Source organism: Cricetulus griseus, chromosome 6 (genome assembly GCF_003668045.3).
Source record: "Cricetulus griseus strain 17A/GY chromosome 6, alternate assembly CriGri-PICRH-1.0, whole genome shotgun sequence".
Lineage (NCBI taxonomy): Eukaryota > Metazoa > Chordata > Mammalia > Rodentia > Cricetidae > Cricetulus > Cricetulus griseus.
Window position 1 is genome coordinate 59659401 of NC_048599.1, and position 20902 is coordinate 59680302.

Below are 20902 nucleotides of genomic sequence, written 5' to 3' on the forward strand. Positions count from 1 at the left end.
CAGCCAGGACTTGATAGACTATCTCAAAAAACAAAAAACAAAAAACAAAGGGTTGAAGGTGAGTGTTCCTAGCTTGGGGTATAGAGAATCAAATGCTTGCAGTAAAATCTGGGTGCAATATTTTGGTGTGAAGAAAGAAGCTGGAGTAGAAATTGCATGAGAGATTAGAAAGAGAATCTTTTGTCAAGATTGTTTTACATTTTATTTTATGAGACGGAACCTTATGTAGCCCAGGCTGGCCTTAACTTTACTGTGTTGTTGAATATTACTTTAACTATGTAAAGGTGTGTTACATGTTTATATTGTGGAATATTACTTTAACTATGTAAAGGTGTGTTACATTTGTTAATGCTGAATTTGTTTAATTATGTAAAGATGTGTTGTTGTTTCACCTGGTTGGTCTAACAAAAAGCTGAATGGCCAATAGCTAGACAGGAGAGAGACAGGTGGGGCTGGCTGGCCGAGGGAATAAATAAGAGAAATCTAGGCTTGAGAGAGAACCAGAGAAGAATGAGGGAGAAAGAAAGGGAGACACTCAGGCCAGGCAGCCAGGCAGCCAGGCAGCCAGGCAGCCAGAATGAAAGAAAGGTAAAAAGCCTCAAGGCAAAATGTAGATGAAGAGAAACAGGTTGATTTAAATTATAAGAGCTAATGGGATGATGAGGGAAGACCTTCTGTGTATATGTTTGTCTTATTGGTTGATAAATAAAGCTCTGTTGGCCAATAGGAAAGCAAGATAGGTGGGTCTAGGAGTCAAGGAGGATTCTAGGAAATATAGTAGGGACAGGGTCGCCATGTGATCACCGGCAAGAGAGGATGCATGCCGCCAGCATCCTCGGTAAGATAAGTCCTTATAAAATATATAGATTAGTAGTTATGGTTGATAATTAAGACTGAGCTAGCATAAGAAATCCTAGTCACTGACCAGCAGCATTGTAAATAATATGTCTCTCTGTGTTACTTGGGGCCCTAATGTGGTGGTGGGCAGAACTCAGGTGGCTGGCAATAAGAGTTATCCTTCCAATGGGACAAGCATAAGAGCAAACATTCGTAACTATCAAGTCTCTGTGTTGGAGCTGGAGAGATGGCTCAGTGATTAAGAACACTGACTGCTCTTACAGAGGACCTGGCAGCTCACGACTGTCTCTAACTCCAGTTCCAGGGGACCCAACACCCATGGCAAAACACCAATGTACATTAAAAAAAAAAAAAAGTATCTGTGTCATTTGGGAGCTGGTTGGTGGCCCAAAAGAAATCGTGATACATCACTGTATAGTCCAGGATGCCTGAATTCCCAAGACCCACCTGGTTATTCTCTCAACTTCCCAGCTGGCTTTTAAATGTTGTTCTTCAAGTTCTAGTTTACTTTCCCTTCCAGGTCTTCCCTGGCTAAAGTAAAGGGCTGAACTACACCAAAGCGGCAGACAACAAAGTATTGTAGCCTGTTACGTAGCTGTGTGTTGCACATTTTGTTTCCTCAAATAGACCGTAAGCATCTTAGCAGACTGGAATGTCAGGTTTTAGGTTTCTGTAATTTCCTCTCAAGTAGGAGAGACAAATCTGAGAGCAGATGAGACCAGAAGACCTCCATGTATATTTACAGCAAAGAAGGAAGAAGAGGGGGTACAGATGCTGGCTGGCAGTGCTAAATGGAGCCCAGGGGGGCAGGAGAGGAAGCAAGGCCCCCCTAAGTAAGCAGCCAACCTCTCCTCCTAAGGAAGAAATGTTACTTTCTTTTCTGCCAGAAGTCAACTACAAATTTGAGCAGTTATTTAACCTGAACATCCTGAAAATGGGCAAAGAAAAATATTACCATTATCACTGGTTAAGAATATTTATTTAGGCTGGGCAGTGGTGGCACACACCTTTAATTCCAGCGCTAGGGAGGCAGAGGCAGTCAGATCTCAGTGAGTTCAAGGCCAGCCTGGTCTACAGGGCAAGTTCCAGGACAGCCAGAACTGTTACACAGACAAACCCTGTCTTGAAAAAAAAAAAAAAAATAAAAAAAACCAAAAATCAAAAACCAAAACCAAAACACCCCCAAAACAAACAAACAAGAGTATTTATTCTTCCCCTATTATACTATTTATGACATACTCAACAATATGAGGTTGTTTAGCAATTTCAGCCCTTTAAGATTGTGTGTGTGTGTGTGTGTGTGTGTGTGTGTGTGTGTGTGTGTGTGTGTGCTTTTGTTCCGCTGGTGGAAAAAGGCATGGAAGACAGGTTAAAAAAACAAAACAAAAAACAAAAGCACTCTTTTGCAACCCAGAACTCATTGTTCAGTATTAGTTTTTATAGATACAAGAATGGCATATGATAGTAAGGCAGCTATCTCAAAGTGATGGTGTGGGTCACACGCTCCCATAGTGGATCCTGTTGCTGGTGAGTGTCCTTTGGTCTCCTGCATGCATGAGCAGAGCATACTCCTGTGAGACTGCATGGCTGTCCACCCCTCATCTGAACTCTGCATACCATTCAGGACTTCACCAGAGTCTTGGAAGGATCGTGCATCACAAAGGAACCCAGAATGCATTCCTCTATAGCCACCCCTCCTGGAGTCCCACCTTGCATATGGTGAAGGTGCGTTGCTTTATCTACTGTGTGATGGTCCTTATTTGTGCCTTTACATTATAAGCCATTTTATACATTTGAAAAAGAAAGAAAATAAGTATGGGGTATGACTTGGCTTCACTGGGTTAGGGGACTCTGGGCAGTCTTAGTGATTTAGAAGGATATATTAGGCAGGTTTGGTGGAAGGCACAAAACCAAGGGGAGATAGCCAAAGCAAAAGCTGGAATATTTCAATTAAGAAAGGAAACATGGTAGCACTTTTGGTGACCCCAAGTGGGAGGCTACCATGGGTGCCAGGCCATAAACCACAGAGACCATAGGGCCTGTGGGATGAGGTTCTGGGTTGGCTGTGATAGATAAACTGCAGACATACAGGCAACAGAGACAGCAGCTGGCCATAAACATGGTGAATAGGACATGGCCCACAGTGCAGAAGAACCAGTGACCTGGACGGCAAGGGGGCTTGTTACAAGCAAGTAACAGGTGGAGGGAAAAATACACCACAGAAGTCAGGAAGCCTTGAACTTACCCAGTATGCTCGACTCATCTATCTAGACTGAAGTGCTAATTAATCCTTCCTCCCTCCCTTTTCCTCCTTTTTTGAGATAGGATCTCTGAAGCCTTGGCTAGTCTCTAATTCAAGGCAATTCTCCTGCCTCAGATTCCCAAGTCCTGATTATAGACATGAGCCACCACACTGGGCTAAAAAGCTATTTCATTCCTCAGTGCTAATCAGAATATGAAAATTCACATATGTATTTATTTCAAAAGCAGTACTTAAAAGCTCCAAGTGCTATTTGTTGCAGGTAGGTGTTATATATACCTCCACCCCGTTTATTAAGCCAAAAAAACTTCAAGAATTTCAAGTTCATGAATTTAGCTTAACCGGGTGGACAAAGAAGGGGACAGCATGGTTCTCAGTGACATCTCCTGTACAGTAAGTATATGCACTGTTGTATGAAGGCTTTCCTCCCACATTTCTGCATAAGAGCCTCTGGATTCTCCAAGGTGGCTGGCTGGGTTAGCATCCAGGCTCTGAGGGTTGGTGCTTTGTTGCGCAGGTGGTGGAGTCAAGCTTCTAGGTCCCTCTCTTGCAGGTCTCCATGAGCAAGCACCTTGTGAGGCCAGGTGAGCTGAGCAGTCTGAAGGTGGGCAGTCTGCTTAAGGAGGAACCCCGTTCCACATCAACTACCCTAAGTAAGATTAACTGCTACAGTGCATAAGGGATGGTGAGTCCTTGAGGATACCCTAAGGGGCTTCCTCTGGGAGTTTGCCCCAGGAAGAAGCCGTCTGGCCACACTGCCTTGTATTACATCTCTAAAAGCTGCTCCATTTCCTCCAGGACTACTGTGAAGTCACTGGCTTGGTCCTTACATCCGTTTTGCTGCTCCAGGAACTGGAGCCTTTCTTCTTCTTTCAACTTCAACTTCACCTTCAAGGCCTGAAAGGGAAGGCATTCCAAAGGAAACCCACAACAAAACTCTGGCCTCACAGAAGGATAGCACTTGGACCAGAGTGTCACATCTGTGCGGCAGAGAGCAAGACCAGCCAGTGCCAGACATCCAATTCCCTACCTTGGGAATTACTTGGGCAATTTTTTCACTCCTGTGTTTAAACTGGAGTATTGAAATCCTGTGTCTCCTGCCCCATGGTTTCTCTAGGCAACCTAAAGCCACCCAGGCCCAGTTTATTTTTAAAACAGGGTCTCACCATGTAGACTAGCCTTACAGAGATCCTCCTACCCCCTATGATAAAAGGTGTGTGCTACCATGCCTGGCTTCTTATTATTTTTCTGTGTGTGTGTGTCTGTCTGTGTGTGTGTATGTGTGTCTGTATGTCTATGTCTGTCTGTGTGCATCTGTGTCTGCCTGTGTGTGTGTGTGTATGTGTGTGTGTGTGCACTCGCGTGAATGCTTTGGATGCCTGTAGAGAGGAGAAAAGGGCATCAGATCCCTAGAGTTGGAGCTATGGAGTTATGAGCTCTGGGAAGCAGAACCTGGGACCACTGCAGGAGCAGCAGGCACTCTCAACTGTGAGCTGTCCCTCTCGCCCTGGAATCCGGATGTTTTGCTCAGGTCTCTTTACATCTTGACATAAGCTTTCTAGCATGGATTTCACATAGTCTCAACTTTGAGCAGCCTACTGTGTGGACCACTGGAGGTATGGATTTCCCCCCTCTCCGCACCAGCTTTATCCCTGGGAACATTTCTGGATCCTCAGGAACATAAAAAGAAAAACTTGCAGAGGAAAAGCATCCAAAACAGAAACTGATTCAGTAAAAACTCCAGGAATTTAGTTAACAATGACACACCAGTATTGGTTTCTTACTGGTGACAAATGTGTGAGGATTTGTGAGGTGTTATCCTTAGGGGAGCTATGCAACTTTTCTATACATCTAAAATTATTTAGAAAATGGGTTTTTGCTTGGTTTGGTTTTTAGAGTCAGGGTTTCTCTGTGTAACAGCTCTAGCTGTTTTGGAACTAGCTCTGTAGACAAGGCTGGCCTCTGTCTCCCAAGTGCTGGGATTAAAGGTGTTCAACACCCCAACATGGCTTAAAAATAGTGTATTAAAAACAAACTAGGAGCCAATCATGGGGACAGATGAAATAGCTCAGTGGGTAAAGGTACTTGCCACCAAGCCTGAGGACCTGAGTTTGAGTCCCATATGCTGTGGCATGTATGGACCCACAAACATTTATACATACATACTATACACACACTCACACATAACAAATAATATAAAGGCAGAGGGAACTGGAGATGTCTCTGCAGTTAAGTATCACCGCTCTTCCAGACAACTAGAATTCAGTTTTTAGTATCCATGTTAGTCAGCTCACAATTGCCTATAACTCTAGTTCCAGGGGATCTGAAGCCCTCTCATGTCTTCCATTGGTACCTGTACATACATGACATAATTCACAGTGACACATACTCATGAATAAAAATAAATGTTAAAAACAAAAAAAAAGCCGCCGGGTGGTGGTGGTGCACACCTTTAATCCCAGCACTGGGGAGGCAGAGGCAGGTGGATCTCTGAGTTTGAGACCAGCCTGGTTTACAAGAGCTAGTTCCAGGTTAAAAAAAAAAGGCAGACATGGTGGCTCACACCCATAGTACAGCACTTAAGGGGCTGAGATAAGAAAATCATCCTGAATTCAAGACCAATCTGGGCTACAAAGCAAGACTCTATCTAAAGAGAAGTAAAGAGTCAGGAGGTGGTGGTTCACACCTTTACTCCAGCATGTGGGAGGCAGAAGCAGGCAGATCTCTGAGTTCGAGGCCAGCCTGGTCTATAAAAGTTCTAGAGCACCCTGGGCTGTTACACAGAGAAACCCTATCTCAAAACAAACAAGAAGAAAGAAAAAAAGAAAGAAAGAAATGGAGAAAGGAAGAGAGAAAGGAAGAAAGAGAAAAAGAAAGAAAGAAAGAAAAAAAAGAAAGGGGGAAAGAAAGAAAGGAAGAAAAAAGAGAAAGGGAGAAAGGAAGGAAGGAAGGAAGAGAAAGGAATAAAGAGAGAAAAGGAAGGGAGAATAGAGAGATGTCTTAAGCAGCTAAGCAGCTGCTCTTGCAGAGGACCTCAGGTTCAGTTCCCAGGACCCAACATGGTCATTCTTAACTGCCTGTAACTCCAGTTCCTGGGGATCCAATGCCCTCTTCTGACCTCCGTGGGTGCTGTTTCTCATACATATCTTAGGCAAAATTAACTTAAAAAAAAAAAAAAAAACCAGGAAGAACTATTCCCCCAAATCTACAAACTGTAGTAAGAATGACACCCTGCCTTGGGGGTGGGTGTCTTACCTGTAACTCTTCCATCTGCTTCTTGGCAGTTTCATTGAAAGCCTTCAGCTCACCTTGTAAAGTTTCTAGCAGCAGCTGAAAAGAAAGAATATATAGAGCTGAGATGGGGTGGTGGTACAAGCCTCAATCCCATACTCAGGAGGCAGAGACTGAGGGAGATCTCTGAGTTCAAGGCCAGCCTGGACTACATTGCCAGCCTGGACTACATTGCCAGTTCTAGGATAGTGGGGAGTACGTAGTGAGACCCTATTTTAAAAGTTAGGGGCAAGGGAGAGAGGGGGGAGAGAGAGGTGCTGCTCTTAGGAATTGTTCCTCTATACCATATGTTCCTTTATCTAGCGTGATAAAATTCCCTATGTCCAATATCCCATCATTTATCCAAACAATTTCAACTGTCCAGACCCAAGAAACTTGGTTTTTACTACAGGTCCCTTCCTTGAGATATCAAATTTATCTACCACAATGTGCTCTGGGCTGCACAGACCTCAGGAGCAAACCCTACAGAGAGAAGCCAGAGGTGGCTTTCTCAGATGGCATTGTGACAATTGATCTTAGGTTTGGAAGTCTTTATGCCCAGATACACTACCTTCCTTTAGGGAAAGAAACTATGAATTCAAACAGGCTAGACTTTAGCATTATGAGTTGTCAGCAATGGAATAGGGGAGATGTTTGAAGAAGTGTAGAAGGTCTCTATACAAGTTCTCCCTATCCAAGGATTTTGTGTGTACACACATGTGCATGTGTGGTCTGTCTGAAGTGCTGGAGTCAATCTTAAATGTCATACATACTAGGTAAGCACTCCACCATTGAGCCATATCCCCAGATTGTGTGTGTGTGTGTGTGTGTGTGTGTCTGTGTGTGTGTGTGTATGTATGTGTGTGTGTGGTGTATGTGTGTGTCTGTGTGTATGTATGTGTGTGTGTGGTGTGTGTTTGTGTCTGTGTGTGTGTCTCTGTGTGTGTGTGTGTGTGTGTGTGTATGTATGTGTGTGTGTGGTGTATGTATGTGTGTGTGTATGTATGTGTGTGTGTGGTATGTCTGTGTGTGTGTGTATGTATGTGTGTGTGTGGTGTATGCGTGTGTGTATGCGTGTGTGTGTGTGTGTGTGTGTGTGTGTGTGTGTGTGTGTGTCTCTGTGTGTGTGCGTGTGTCTCTGTGTGTGTGTGTGTGGTGTATGTATGTGTGTGTGTGGTGTATGTATGTGTGTGTGTGGTGTATGTATGTGTGTGTGTGGTGTATGTGGTGTATGTGTGTGTGTGTGTGTGTGTGTATGTATATGTTCCTTTGGCATATGCACACATACATGCAGTTACAAATGCTTGTGGAGGCCAGAGATAGACATCAGATACCTTCTTTGCTTTCTACCTTTAACAATTATTTTCAATATTATCATTTATAATTGTGTGAGTGCATGCTACAACATATATGTAGAGATCATGGGACAACTCTGTGGAGTGGGTTCTCTTCATCCACTTTTTCTTCCAGGGATCAAACTCATGGTGATGTTTGTACTGCAAGGACCTTAATCCACTGACCAGTCATCTTAAGTCATCTGCCCAGCCTTTCCCCATCTTAAAGTTTTAAAAACATATATATATTTAATATGTATGTGAACACATGCATGCATGTACTGTGATATGTGTGTGGAGGCCGGTTGGCAACTTAGGGGAATTGGTTTCTTCCTCCTATCATATGTGTTCTGGGGATCTAAGTTGGGTTGTGAGGCTTGAAGCAAGCACCTTTACCTACTGAGCCACCTCAACAGCTCTCCACTTGTCAAAAAACATTTATTTATATGTGGGAGTGGGACTAATTCATACACCATGTGACGGTCAGAGGACAAACTGAAGGAGCCAGTTCAGGGACTGAACACAGGTCATCAGGCTTGGTAGGCACCTTTCCCTGCTAGCCCATCTCGTAGATCCATCTTTATTTTTTTGAGATCAATTGGTAGGCTGGCAGGACAGTGAGTGCCAGAGACCCACCTGCTTCCACTCCTCTATCACCCAGCTTTTACATGGGTGCTGTAAGAGGATCTGAACTCGGGTCCTCTTGCTTTGTGGCAGGCACTTTACTGACTGAGCCCATTCTGTGCTTTACTGTGTTTTCAGTCACTTACATCTATCTACCTGTGAGGATACAACCACTTTTCACGTAAAATATGCTGGAAGTAGATACTCCATTTCTCTCATCTAGTATCTTGGACAACCAAAGCCAAGCATCTTAAAATTTTCAGAGCACAATACATAATCTTAGCTCCTGCTGGGTGGCAGACCAGGCAAACCCATTTTAAGACTGAAAGTCATTGTCAGTCAGGCATTGGTGGCACACGCCTTTAATCCCAGTGCTTGGGAGGCAGAGGCAGGTGGATCTCTGTGAGTTCGAGACCAGCCTGGTCTACAAGAGCTAGTTGCAAGACAGGCTCCAAAGCTACACAGAGAAACTCTGTTTCGAACCACCTCTGTCCCTGTCCCCACTACACCCCCCCCAAAAAAAAGATTGAAATCCCCTTACAAAATCAAAATAAGTTAATTCCTGCTTTCAGTAAAATTTGGATTTGACCAGGCCTTGAACCATTTTCTGGACTCTGACGTATCCACACCCTATACCCTGATTTCCACCATGATAAGATGTTCAGCCAAGTCCGGTGTAACCAAAATTCCTCTGGAAAGTCCCCAACCCTTGAGAGTCCCCTAATCTTGCAGTTTTGGGAGCTGTATAGACCCCACTGTCTCCTATGATCAATGCTATTTTCTCAAACCCTCCTTTAGGGGATAGCCCTGTCTGACAGAAAATAAAGCTTAACTTGACCAAAGACTTTGGTGATGTATTTACTCTCATTTGGTGAGACCAGCACCAGACCCTGGCTGAGGGCCTGCCCATCCACACCCTTGCCCTCACCATGGAGTTCGTGTGATCTGTAGTAGGTTCCCGCTGTGATGCCAGGGTCCCGATGCCTAAAATGGATGGATACAACAAAGTCAGCCTCACATGGGACGCACACCTTAATCAGAGGGGAAATAGCCCTCCACGGACAGTACACACATATTTTTGAGGGAAGCCTCTCCAATGCCTGTTCCTGGAAGTTTTGCCCTGACCATGTCTCCCACGCCTGCCCTCAGAGCTGTATTTTCTCCAGAGCTGTCTCTCTAGGTTTGCAAATGATCTGCTTTTCTCTGGAGAAACTTTGTCTGAAGGAAATGCGTGTGTTAGTTTTCATTTTGTTTACAATATACAAACTATTTAAAAAAATCTTTCAGGCCTTAAAAGTCATTATCTTTGGTAACTATGGTGTGGTTTGAATGAGAATGGCCCCACAGTCTCATACATTTGAATGCTTAGTCACCAGAGAGTGACACTATTTGAGAAAGATTAGGAGGCAAGGCCTTGTTGGAAGAAATGTGTCGTTAGAATGGGCTTTGAGGTTTCAAAAGCCCATGCCAGTCCCAGTCTTTCTCTCTGCCAGCCTATAGATCATGATCTAGCTCTCAGCTACTAGTTCTGTGCCTGCCTGCATGCCACCATTGTTCCAACCATGATGGGACTTAGCCTCTGAAACTCTAAGCAAGCCCCCAATTAAATGCTTTCTTTTATAAGACTTGGCTTAGACAGAGAGTCTCATCACAGCAATATAAGTTGATTAAGACAGTAAATATACGCATACAGTAAAGATGGTGGGCTAGGTGTGCTATTTCCCTGCCTTTTAACTCCAGCACCTAGGAAGCTTCAGCAGTAAGATTCCATTTTCAAGGTTAGCATGGGTTACCAAGTAAGGTCTTGTCTCACAGGCTTCCCCCATAAACCTATTCTAGTACCATGGGATTCAATACCTTCTTCTGGACTCTAAGGGTACCAGGCTCACATGTGGCACACATATGTATACATGTAGGCAAAACATTCATATACATAAAATAAAGTCTTACAAAAAGAAAAACAGGGCTGGGTGGTGGTGGCACACACCTTCAGTCCCAGCACTTGGGAGGCAGAAGCAGGCAGATCTCTGTGAGTTCAAGGCCAACCATGGGTTGCAAAGCAAGTTCCAGGACAGCCAGGGCTATTATATGGCTGTTTTCAAAAACAAACAAACAAACAAACAAAAACAAAAAAGAAAGAAAGAAAAAAAAAAGAAAGAAAACACTCCCACAAATGTCCTACACCCCCAAACAGACACTAAAACTGGGTCAGAGGGTGTAATAAATTCTGGCATATGGCAGGCCCTGGGTTCCATCTCCAGCACCAGCATTCCTTAATTCAAGGAGGCCCAAGTCCCTTTCCTGGGCAGTCTCTGGCTCTTCAGTGCAGACTGAGGACATCTCTCAGTCTTTGGACAAACTCTCTTCTTGGGGGTGCATACTGGGGATAGAACTTAGGGTCTCCCACATCCTAAGCACATCCCTTCACTGAGCTATACCCTACCCAGGAGTCACATATTACAGGTACTGTGAAGAAGCCAACTCAAGAACCATTGAGACAGAATTCTCCCTCTTGTCACCTGAGCAGGCTACCGTTTAAGCTCTATTGCCCTGGAAAGAAACACAATGTTTCTGGTCTCTTTGCAAGCTCATACCTGTTGGCACCAAGTGAAGCAGTACTCAGCTAAGAGAGAGAAGTGACTCTACAGTCACCTGAAATCATATTAGTCAGGCAGAAATGGACATTTCCTAAGAACATTAAGAAACACTCAATAGGGCTTGGCTAAGAAGCTCCTGTACTCAGGGCAAAGATCCTTTGCTGCCAACAAAGCCCCAGGAAGGGTGCCTGTACTGACTTTGGAAGGCAGTTGTGTGGTGCCCCTTACCTGGGCTGAGGCCTTTGCTCTCCAAAATTGCTAAGCAGTTATCCTGAAACTTCTCCAGTAGCTCCACTTTCTGGGTCAGGTCCTTCAGCTCTCCCTGTAGAGTGGCAACCGACAGACACATCAGGAGGCATCCTGCAAGTGATGGGTCTTCCTTGCTTGTACTCCTGTGGAGGCCTCTTTTCTGTCTGTGGTGGTCTGCTGGCTCCCACCCAGCGTCCACCCGAATCACCCAGGGGCCTCCAATGAGTTAGATCTGGGTGGGCTTCTTACCTGAGTCTCTGCCAGCTTCTGGTGTAACTGCTGGTTGACAGCCTCCAGGAGCTGGTTTTTATCCTTTAGTTCCTCCTCTGGTTTTTGCTTATTCAGTGGTTTGTAGCTAAGATAAATTTGTAGTAACATGATGGGAGTACATGCTATTGACTTAGTCAAATGGGTTCCAGTCCTGGCTTCCTGACAGTGGCCTATAACCCGAGGCTCTGTTATCTCATTTCTAGAATTAAGACAATGTTTCTATATCTTACCATTACTATAAGACAGAGAATCCATGGACATTTGCCGGCACATGGCAAATGTAATCAACAGCTGTTATCCTTAATATTAAACCTTCAGTTTTGAAGGTTTGAAAACCTTGAGTTTTCAAAAATGTGTGTGTGTGGTGTGTACATATGCAGTGGCCGAGAAGGACTTGAGGAATCTTCCCCGATTGCTCTCCACTTCATTCCCTTGAGATAGGATCTCTTACTGAGTCGGAAGCTCACCCAGACCACCAGCCAGCAAGTTCTCAGGGTCTACCTGCTTCCCCCTCCTAATTCTGCAGCTACAGGCAGATGTGGCCATGCCCAGCTTTTTACAAGGGTGCTGTGGGATTCTAATGAAGGCCTTCATACTTACATAGCAAGCACTCTTACCTAGTGAGATATCTCCCCAGCCCCCAAAACCTTTTGTGTGGGGGGGGAGGGTGTATGAAACACCATGACCAAAGCAATTTGGGAAGGAAAGGGTTTATGGAGTTTATGCTTGCAGATCACTGTTCATCACTGAAGGGAGTCAGAACAGGAACCCAAGCAGGACAGGAACCTGGAGGCAGGAGCTGATGATGAAGGCCAGGGAGGGGAGCTGCTTCCGTGGCTTGCTCTGCCTGCTTTCTTACAGAACCCAGGACCTCCAGCCCAGGGGTGCTCCACCCACAATGGGTGGGCCCTCCTCCCTTGACCACTAATGAAAAAGATGTCCTACAGGCTTGTCTGCAGTCTGATCTTCTGGAGGCATTTTCTTCAGTTGAGGCTCCCTCCTCTCCAGTGACTCTATCTTGAGTGGTTGATATGACACTACTTAGCATACCCTACACCCTGGTTGCTCAGGATGGCCTTGAACTTGTGGCAATCTTGCCTCAATTTTCTAAGTACTTCTATTACAGGCATAATCCAGCACATCCGGCAAGAAATTGTTCTGGGAGAGGGGTATTGCAGGATATTTAATCACACTGTAAATCCCAAGATCCAGTTATTTACTTGAAAAACCTATTTCTAGTTGTGGTGTGGCTCAGCCCTAGCACACACCTTTAATCCAAGAGCTTTGTGCTTGAATATTGTAAATAGGAATAAATCAAATCATAGGTCAAGACGCAGAGCAAGCACCCAGTTGACAGGAAGTGAACATAGGATTATTAAGAAAAAAACAGAGTAAGAGGGAGTCAGAAGGACAGAGAGAGAGACACGCACAGGTGGTAGGAGGGAAGGACACTGAGTTTGAATTTTTGTTTGAGATGGTGTAGAAGAGGGATCTTTTCAGGGATGATGGAGGAGCAGGGTCAGCTGGGTGCCTTCTCTGCCTCTCTGAGCTAGCAGGCTTAAACCCCAGCAACTGGCTCTCAGGTCTTTATTGGTAAAATCAAACCATTGAGATTTTGATTAAACAAACAAACAAAAAAAACAAAAAAAAAAAAAACAAAAAAAAAGAGGGGGACTGTCAGATGGTTCAGTGGTTAAGAGCATGCACTGTTCTTCCAAAAGATCCAAGTTCAATTCCTAACACTCAAATCAGGCAGCTCACACTGCCTATGATTCCAGCTCCATCGAGGATCCGATACCCTGCAGGTACCTGCATTTGCGAGCGCGTGCTCACACACATACACATGCACAACACACTCAAGAGTTAAAAAGTAAAATAAGAAAATACAAATTTTAAAGAAGCTTTGGGGTTTCCAGTCAAGACTACCATCAAGATGATGGTACCACTGATCCTTGCCCTAATGGTGGTTCTTACACCTTGTTGTGTCTTACCCCCCAAATTCTACTCAGGTATATGTCATGGTACCTAGACTCAAACACAACAAGCAAGCCTAATGTGACTGTTATCTGTATCCACACTGGCGCCTCCACCCTCAGTCTACCCCTGCTCATGTCATCTGTATTCACACTGGAGCTCCCACCCTCAGTCTACCCCTGCTCATGTCATCTGTATCCACACTGGCGCCTCCACCCTCAGTCTACCCCTGCTCATGTCATCTGTATCCACACTGGCGCCTCCACCCTCAGTCTACCCCTGCTCATGTCATCTGTATCCACACTGGAGCCCCCACCCTCAGTCTACCCCGCTCACCTCTTCCTGATGTTCTTCTTGCTGGGGGCCTCTGCAGCTCTCACTTGCCTACGGAAGCAGAATCAAAGCTAATCAGAGAACCACAGCGCTAGGTGCTATGAATGAGGTGCAGCTGGGGGCTTGGCTTCACTACTGTTTGGAAACAGGGTTTGGACTCCCAATCCTCCTGCCTCAGCCTCTCCAGTTCTGGGATTACAGGTGCATACTACCATACCTGGTTTACGAGATTTCAATTTCTGAGGAAAGAATCAAAGTAAACAGTAAACAGCACAGGCTGAGGGCCAGTGGGCCCATGCCTGTTGTGGGATATTTGTACACTGTGTGAAATGTATTGCTGTGATTGGTATAATAAAAAGCTACATGGCCAATAGCTAGGCAAGGGGCTAAAGGCGGGACTTCCAAGCAGAGAGAAGCTGGGAGGAGGAATCTAGTCGCTCACAATTTCACCAGCAGACTCAGAGCAAGTGGGATGTGTAGCACTAAGAAGAAGTAACTGAGCCACATGGTAGAATGTAGATTTAAAAAGTATGGGTTAATTAACTTATAAGAGCTAGTTGGGGGAAAAGCCTAAGCTAAGGTCAAGCTTTCATAATTAATAACAAGTCTCTGGGTCATTATTAGTTGAGGGCTGGTGGTCCAAAGATAGTCCGACAAGAAAGCTTGCTACACATGCATGCTGGTTTCAGCCGGTGTGGGAAGATGGCTTTTTATAAAGGTAAGGGGCCTTATGCACACCAACAACCTGACAGACCTGAGCTTGCTTCAGATACTGTGGCCATCTCATGTCAACCACACCCATCTGGCAGAGGATCAGGGCTAGGGTCACATACACACTAGACCCTGGGGCTACCAGCCAGCCAGGTGCTGCTGGTGTAGTCAGAGCCAGTGTGGCAGAGGAAGTTCGGCTTTCTCAGAACCCTTACTGTGTCTCTTCAGAAAGATGAACAGAGGGTCCTCACAAAGACTACAAGGGCCCCATTTTGTTTGTATGAGACAAGGGCTCCCATACCCTATTTTTTTTTCTTTTAGATTTTTTCAGGAGGGAGTTTTTTGAGACAGGGTCTCACTGTGTTGCTCTGCCTGTCCTGGAACTCACTCTGTAGACCAGGCTGGCCTCAAACTCACAGAGATCTACCTGTCTCTCTCTCCCAAGTGCTGGGATTAAGGTGAGCACCACTATGCCCAGCTTTAGTCTTTTTAAATGTATTTTTATTTATTTATTTATTTATTTATTTATTTATTTATTTATTTTGTGTATGGGTGTTTTGTCTGCAGGTATCTATCTGCATCAAATATGTACCTGGTATCAACAGAAGTCAGAGGATGTTGGATCCCCTAGAACTGGGTTATGGATGGCTGTGACCTACCATGTGGGTGCTAGGAACCAAACTGGGGTCCTCTGAAAGAACCACAAGTGCTAAGCCATCTCCTCAGCCTCGTTTTAAAATTTTGGTGCTCAGCAATTTCTAGAAAGATCAGTTTCTCCCGTCCTCCCCCTCTCTGCTGGAGAGTCAATCCAGGCCCTTGAACACACAAGGCAAGCACTCTGGCACTGAGCTCCACCCACTAGCTCTAGCAAGATGTTCTAACTAGATGCCAACCGTCTGCTCTTACGCATTCTCTCGTCTTGTTTTGGTGACTTTTGTAACATCAGGATCTGAACCTCCTGGATGAAGATGTCTAAACACATCAGCTTCTTTGGACTTAACAGGAAGCTTAGAAGTAGTTCGAGTTTGTGCATCTGAAAGGGAAAACAAGAGTGAATCACAGCATCTTGCCCCCCAGCAGCTGCCACCCTGTGCCACACAGAGTCCCCTTACGAGTTATCATAAGCCCTTATTTTCATACTGTCCACTTCCAGTAAAGGAATGGAGGTTGTTTCCAAAGACAAGGACTCTATACTAATTGGCTTTAGAAAGATTCCTTTTTATTTTTTGGAGATACGGTTCTTCCTTTATATCTGAATGGCCTTGATCTAGATATGTAGAGACTGTTCGAGACTTACAGTGATACTCCTGACTCTGTCTCCAAATGCTAGATTGCAGGTATGCACCAACACACACAGCTTCAAAATCCATTACAAGTGATAGCTCAGTGTACCTGACAATACATCAAATTGATAGGCTACATGTATGTGAATATAGAGGTCAATTCAAGCAAAGAGTCAGAGGAAAGGCCGAGTTAGTAGGGAGAGCCCAACTGGAACTGACCTGTCTCAAGGTTCCATCCACCCTCCCCAGACAACATCTAGCTGGTTTCTCTTAAGAGTTGCCTATTTTCACCAAAATGTCTTCCTAACCACTCAGAGACATCTTTACTCCTGGTGCCTACTAAAGGATCTGGATACCACCAAAGGTCAAGAACCAACAAGTGGAATAGACGGAACACATCAGCCATACACTGCTTCACTGCCCTGTTCCTGTGAACAATTTCCTCTCCTCTTCCCTGTGCCAGGCTCTTGCCCTTCTATAGCACTTTTACTTGGATGACCCCTTATTAAACTTAAGAGGTTCCTATCTGGTATTCCTGTTCATCTCCCTACCTGGCCAGGCTGGGTAACCCATCCGCCCCCACCATACATGTCATTTAGCATACATGTTATATTAGTATTTACACATCACAGCACCTGTCATGCCCCACCCCCAAGCTTTTCTATTTCTTTCCAGCTCAGGGTTTCCTAGAATATATTAACTTCACATTGTTCACTGTAAAATGGCTATACTAATTAAATAATTAAGTTGAAGAAATGAGGTATAAAGTGCTGGATCATATTGCAGGGTACTTTGTATTTAATAAAAATTTTATTCAAATAACTTGCTGCACAATAATTTGGAGTAAATATATAATTTCTAAGGTTGACACATTTTGGTTTATAGGTACAATTTACAGGGCACCAGATCTCTAGTTTCAATATTCATAATGCTATGCAAATATTAAATGGGATCTTTGGAGGTATCTTTTAGAAAAGTTATTTTGTGTCATTATCTTGTCTTATCTCAAATAGTATTAAGTTAAATACAATTATATATCTAGCCCATGTAAGAGAGTTCATAGTAAATTGAAAAACAAAACAAAAAAAACAAAAGAAAAAAAACATTTGCCAGGCGGTGGTGGCACACACCTTTAGTCCCAGCACTCGGGAGGCAGAGGCAGGTGAATCTCTGTGAGTTCCAGACCAGCCTGGTCTACAAGAGCTAGTTCCAGGACAGCATCCAAAGCCACAGAGAAACCCTGTCTCGGAAAAAAAATTTTTTTTTTCATTAATTGCAATAAGCTCCAACAATCTCTTTCTGCTGAGCCCTGAGGATTGCACTGTAGGAAAAAGTCAGAATTTAACAACAATCATCTTCTAGAAAGAAGACACTAAGGAGAACTGGATGGCTGATGTAAAGAACACTTGTCAAACTTGTTGATTCAAACCCCTTCCAGAAAGATCTTACTGTTCAGCCCTGGCCTGCAACTCACTATATAGACCAGGTTGGCCTTGAACATGCATTCATATAGGGGCACACCACACCCAGACTCACTCTTCCTTTGTAGGTGCAGACCGCCTAAAAACCTTAAAATGTTGCAGTTCATGTGATCATAAAGCTGGGACAGGTCTTACAAGTGGAGAGATGAAACCTGGGGTTTGTCTAGGAAGACTGGTCACTGCCAACTATCCAGAACACTGTGAGGGACAAGGCTGCAGAGGTCTGCGCATCCTGCCTCCACTCCCTAAGCAGTGCCTCTGCTGACAAGATATTTTGAGGAAAATGGCAAAGAGAACAACCCTTTAATCCTGATAGAAAAGCCTATCTTACCTTAGAGACCCATCCTGCCTGCCACTGCTCTTCAACCAGCTGCATGGAATTTTTGGAAAGCGATGGTAAAGGCTGCTCCAAAATTCCACAAAAGAGCTTCAGGGTGCCAGGGCCATCTTCTGTGCTATAATCTTTACATTAAGCAGCACGACCACTACAGACCCCATCAGATGACTTTCAACCACAAGACAATCAACACCGACCAAGATGGAAACGCAACTACAAATTGTTTTCGGTCACATCTCCCTTCTGTCAAGGTTCTCAGTAATGGGTTCTTCTCTCTCACTCTTTTCAACATATATGTGAGTGACAGGGAGAGCCACTGGGCACCTGCTAATGTGAACAAGGCATCCTGAGGCTTTCTCCCCACTATCCTACTCCTCAAAGGGTTCATTCTTATCTGACAACAAACCCACAGCTGCATGACAACCAACCTTAATTTAGAAATAAAAAGGATAATTGCATAAAAAGTGATTTCTAGGGCTGAAGAGATGGCTCAGCAGTTAAGAGGGAGAACTACTCTTCCAGAGGACTGAAGTTTGATTCCATGACTCACATCAGGTGGCTCACAACTGCCTTTAACTCCAGCTGTAGGGGATCAAGTCCCCTGACCTCCCTAGGGCACCTATATTTATGTGCACAAGCGCCCTGCCCCCCAACTCCCCGTTTAAAAAAGTAATTCTTTCAAACAGAGTTCTAGAGAGGCAGGTGTGGTGGCTTTGAGCCTACAATCTCAGCATGCAGGAGCTGAAGCAGGAAGATTCCGGCAAAATTAATGTTAGGCAGAGCTACATATTGAAAACCTAGTTTAAAAAGAAAAGTCAGGCCAGGCACTTGGGCATGGTGGCACACGCCTTTAATTCCAGCACTCAGGATCTCCGTGAGTTCGAGGCCAGCTGGCCTATAAAGCGAGTTTCCCCACCACCACTATATCACACAAAAAAGCTATTCCTAAACAACAATTTGGGTCTAACTGGAAAACACAGGAGGAGGTGGGGTCAGGGGTAGGAACAGGGACTCGTCCGTCATAAGCATACACAGCCCGGTTTGGGGTGAGGAGCAGGCAGGCGTCAGAGCTAACCGAACGCCGTCCCAACATACACAGATTTCAATCCTCTACTCCTGGTATAGTCCACGGAGCCCCGGCCGGTGGCGGTGTGGACACCCACCTGTGGCCAGGCCGCCGCTCGGCAACGAATGGGGCTGCGTGTCGCACACCGTCTTAGCACTGGCCATCGTAGCCGGGCGGCTTGACTGGGCCCTGGAAGGTGCAAGGTGGATTATTAGCAGCGCCGGGGTAACGCCACGCCAGCCGGCCCGACCGCCCACACGCAGCCCAGCCCCGGGCCCGCAGAGCCGAACCCAAGCTCCAGCTGCTCCCGCCCGCAGTCCTCTTCTTCCCCTTTCAAAAGATGCTCGGCAGCAACCGCCCGGCTCTGGGCAGAGCTTGCCGCCACGCTTTCAAAAGGAAACTTCCGGGAGCTGGGCGGGAGGGGGCGTGGCTCCGAGTCAGTAGGCGGCCCTGTTGTACGGAAGACTTTCTCCTGCTCCACGGCCTCGGAAGCCGCCATGCTGTACGGAAGTTTAGAGCCGCCTGCCCGAACCTGCGGGTCACGGCAGGCCAGGGATGCACTTGGCAGGCTTGAATGGGGCTAGTGAGCCACTGTGTCACATTTCTGGGTGGAGGCAGAAACGTGATCTTTCTTAGCGTCCAAGTCACAATCCTCTTTATTTGTCTTTGATTGTTAAAAAGATCCTACTAGGAGTACATATGACCTGAATAAAAACTACCAGATACCTGGTGTAGTATGGCAGAACCTTCTTGAAGGACACCAGTGGGCTGAAATACCTAACAAACCCGCATCCGGATTTAATTAGAAGTTAAAGTTATTCATACAAAACAAAGCAGAGTTTTCAGTCTTTCGTTAAAAAACACACATTGGAGCAGCAGGTATGCTGGACACTAAGAGGGTGGATGGGTTAGGGGAAGTAAATACCAAAACTGACTTTAGCTCTACCATCTTGGAGTTCACACTCTAGGAAAGACACTAAACACAAAAATTCCAAATACATACTTACCATCCTTGGAAAGCCACAAAATGCTATAAGAGAGAAAAGCCAGGAAGAGTTTTAAATTGAGGAAAACAGTTTAAATTGGGAAGATTGAGGCCCTGGTGGTTCACAACCATAATTCCATCACTCAGGAGGGCTGCCTCTCGGGAACTGCTATGTCTTCGAGGTTAGCCTGGGCTACATGGTGAACTCCAGGCCAGGCAGAGCTACAATAGTCCAGTAAAATCTTGTCTCAATAAATAAGATTTAGGATAGGTGGACTTTTCTGTCCTGCCAGCTGCTCAAGAAATAACCACACAGAGACTTAATATTAATTGTAAATGCTCAGCCATTAGTTTAGGCTTATTTTAAGCTAGCTCTTACAACAAATTAGCCCATTTCTATTAATCTATGTGCTGCCACTAGGCTCAGGTTTTTTGTTTTTGTTTTTGCTTTTTTGTTTTTTTTTGAGACAGGGTTTCTCTGTAGGTTTGGAGAGTGTCCTGGAACTCTCTTTGAAGACCAGGCTGGCCTCGAACTCACAGAGATCCACCTGCATCTGCCTCCCGAGTGCTGGGATTAAAGGTGAGCACCACCACCACTCAGCTGCCCCTAGCTCGGCTTGTTTAACTCACCTGCATATTTCCCATTTCCCATCCTGCTTGCTCTGCATCTCATGGCATCTTTCAAGACTTCACTTTCCTTCCCAGCGTCCTCCTAGTCTGACTTTCTTGCCCAACCTCTTCCTGCTATAAACCAGCCAGCTCTTTATTAGTGAATGAGTGTAATACATATTTATAGTGTGCAAAGACACAGCAATTTTGGTGTATTGATTTGGGAAAGACAAGTTAGTTAATATCATTAACACTGAGAAGTACAAAGTTCTAAGGTAGAGATGAGTTTTTCTCTTCATGGAACTGAAAGATAGGAGAAATGTACAGGTTAAACTGGGGGTAGGAATTAAAGTGGGGCCCTGGTATCACAGGCCAGTAGGGTATGCTGGTGGAGCCAAGAGGATCAGATGTTTTTTTCTTTTTTTTTTTTTTTTCTTTTTTGGTTTTTCGAGACTGGGTTTTGTGGCTTTGGAGGCTGTCCTGGAAGTAGCTCTTGTAGACCAGGCTAGTCTTGAACTCACAGAGATCCACCTGTCTCTGCCTCCCGAGTGCTGGGATCAATGCCCAGCTTAGTCCATATCTTCTAATCTATGCTGTTTTATGTGTGTCATTTACCTTTACTCTATACTCCCCATCCTGCTTCCTCTCCATATGGCTGTTG

General features: G+C 45.0%; 1 protein-coding gene and 1 pseudogene across 1 annotated transcript; one reads left to right on the forward strand and one right to left on the reverse strand.

Moving 5' to 3' along the window:
- Window positions 1-2175: 2175 nt before the first annotated feature.
- LOC113831034 lies at window positions 2176-2319 on the forward strand (annotated as a pseudogene).
- Window positions 2276-19146, reverse strand: Knstrn (kinetochore localized astrin (SPAG5) binding protein). Its single transcript, XM_027422193.1, has 9 exons — window positions 18938-19146; window positions 18745-18836; window positions 15387-15513; window positions 13773-13820; window positions 11442-11547; window positions 11172-11265; window positions 9275-9330; window positions 6374-6448; window positions 2276-4015 (listed from the first exon to the last, which is right to left on the reverse strand). Exons 1-9 carry the CDS (start codon window positions 19144-19146, stop codon window positions 3884-3886), a joined length of 939 nt encoding a protein of 312 aa, XP_027277994.1. The 3' UTR covers window positions 2276-3883.
- Between the last annotated feature and the right edge of the window lie 1756 nt (window positions 19147-20902).

What these genes read in the sequence shown, in the direction of transcription:
- Knstrn (XM_027422193.1), bottom strand. Translation starts at nt 19,146, where the DNA reads ATGGCGGCTTCCGAGGCCGTGGAGCAGGAGAAAGTCTTCCGTACAACA. An exon ending in GAGCAAAGGCCTCAGCCCAG is followed by an intron (nt 9,331 to 11,171) that starts GTAAGGGGCACC and finishes CATCCATTTTAG; the next exon opens with GCATCGGGACCCTGGCATCA. An exon ending in AGCAGATGGAAGAGTTACAG is followed by an intron (nt 4,016 to 6,373) that starts GTAAGACACCCA and finishes CTTCCCTTTCAG; the next exon opens with GCCTTGAAGGTGAAGTTGAA.